Consider the following 2,167-nt stretch of genomic DNA (forward strand, 5'->3'; position numbering starts at 1 on the left):
ATTTTGTGAAAATATTTAACAGTACTCAGACGTTCAAAAATGTCTCATCTTACAATTTGAATTAATATTAAAATTCGGCTCAATTATATGTGCTTATGGAGGGTAACAGAAAAATATATCACGGGCGCCCATGGGCACCGCATTGAACAGGGCTGGTTTATAGGGACCGAAACATGTTAGGGTGCTAAGAAGTGAAGTAGTAAAAGCTTCAAACAGTCACACCAGACAGAATTGTTTTATCATTTGTAATATTGTTAGTGTGATGGCCCAGAATGAAACAAATCAAATTCTAGTTACTATAATCTATTCAAAGAAGGGTATTACTATGTTATTATTCTGCAATGTTTTGGCAAAAACTTACTTACAGAAATTTCTGTATCTGTAAAAATTATCTACCACAACATTTCTGGAATCCACATTCAATGACATCAGCATTTTTCTTAAAGAGTTTGCACAACCATCTGGTTGTTGAAAATAATTAAAATATATGGGAGACAGTTGGCTTCCAAAAACATGATGTTCGTATCAGGTTTCATGAAATCAGCAAATCTGTCAAAAAGTTACGTACATGCAAATAAGAATGTGATGCAATTACTGGCTTCCTGTAAAAATATACGACTCTCAACATAAAACTTGATTTTAAATTCAATCTTACAATCACCATAAGCTACCTTCCTTTTTTGAATATATGCTGGGTAAAAATGAAGATAGAAAGCAACTAGTTCAACATTTCTTTACTTTCAAGGACATTACAATCTCACACCACAAATAAACAGTTTATTTTGTACAATATGCTATTCCTCTCTCTAGCAGTGTGATCATGACGGGATACACTGCATGAAAACTTGTTCCCCCTCTCTGACGAACAGTTTGTTGATAACGCTGCAATGCTCCTCCCATAAGCTCTAGTCGTTCTCGTTCTGATGGGTGGCCATCCAACCACTGAGACAAACGGCTTACTGACCAATTTGCACTCTGGAAAACATGGGTCTCACTCCATTAAAGACTTTCACTGCTCTTCATTAATTTCTGAGAGACAAACTTTCAAAAGAAAGGGTGAAGTTACCATCTACAGGATGAATGAGAGTAAGATGAAGGAAAACAAAAAATTATACAAAGTCATAAATTTATCTCATATACATAATTAGTTATGAAGGTGTAAACATTTCAATACAAAAATTAAAAGGCCATACAACAAATACTACCGCAGTACTGTGTTGAGCACTATATATAAATGTTCACAATGTAGGGTTAACGCTGTGAAGACCATCATGTGAATTACTTGATGTTTGAAGTACTTACTCTGGGTCACCAGCTTCATCTATATCAGTGTGACTCTGATTTCCTGAGAAGATATATATGTATTTTAACTGGATAAGAGAAAACCTCAAATACAAGAAAGAATTTGCTTATGTCAGTGAAAAATTAATTCTATTTCACATGATATTTGCAATTTTCAACGCTTTCATCCACAATGGAATGTAAGTCCTACAAGTTTTGCAACAGTAATAAATGAAAATGAAGGTGAATAATGTACGCAAAATTACAAAGAAAGCAGAAGCCAGGATACCTCATTCATTATAGAGATGGTTTACAAACTTGACAGCCAATGTTCAATTCCTGGCAGGGGCAAAAAACTTTTCTCTACTCCGCAGTGTCCAGACTGGCTCTGGGGCCCACCCAACCTCCTCTCCAATGGGTACTTGGGGCTCTTTCCCCAACCATAAAGCAGGCAGTGTGTGAAGCTGACACCTCACCTCCATCTACTGCCAGGGTCAAGAATGGTGGAGCTATACCTCCACTCCCCCATATCTTCATGGTGTGGTGCTTAATGAATTAAGCACATGGACATACAGTGCGTACAATCAAGTGCGCGCCACGGCTGCAATTTGCCGTGAGTCATACCACCGCAGAACGGATGCAACTCCTCCCCGCGACTGCAGTGCTCCTACGCCGATGGTTGCATAATCGGAACCCGAGGTTGCATTAAACAGTCAGTCTTTGTCTTGCTGTGGAAGTGGAGTGGAATGTTTACAGCTGTCGACAGACGGTGGAAATGAAGTTCACTATTAAACAGCGTGTGTTTATTGTCGAAACTATTGCAAGGAAAAACATTTACAGAAAATTCGCACGTAGGTTTCGTCAGAAATATCCTGACTCGCCAGTT

At 38.2% G+C, this 2,167-nt stretch overlaps 1 protein-coding gene across 1 annotated transcript in view; it reads right to left on the reverse strand.

Moving 5' to 3' along the window:
* Positions 1-717: 717 nt before the first annotated feature.
* LOC111870460 (conserved oligomeric Golgi complex subunit 5) overlaps positions 718-2,167 on the reverse strand; it is a gene marked incomplete in the record, with an annotated part of 29,733 nt that continues 28,283 nt past the window's right edge. Inside the window, 1 exon segment of the mRNA XM_033753855.1 lies at positions 718-975. Within this exon segment, the coding sequence (XP_033609746.1) occupies positions 778-975 (198 nt within the window).

Source organism: Cryptotermes secundus, unplaced genomic scaffold, assembly GCF_002891405.2.
Source record: "Cryptotermes secundus unplaced genomic scaffold, Csec_1.0 scaffold1963, whole genome shotgun sequence".
Classification (NCBI taxonomy): Eukaryota; Metazoa; Arthropoda; class Insecta; order Blattodea; family Kalotermitidae; genus Cryptotermes; species Cryptotermes secundus.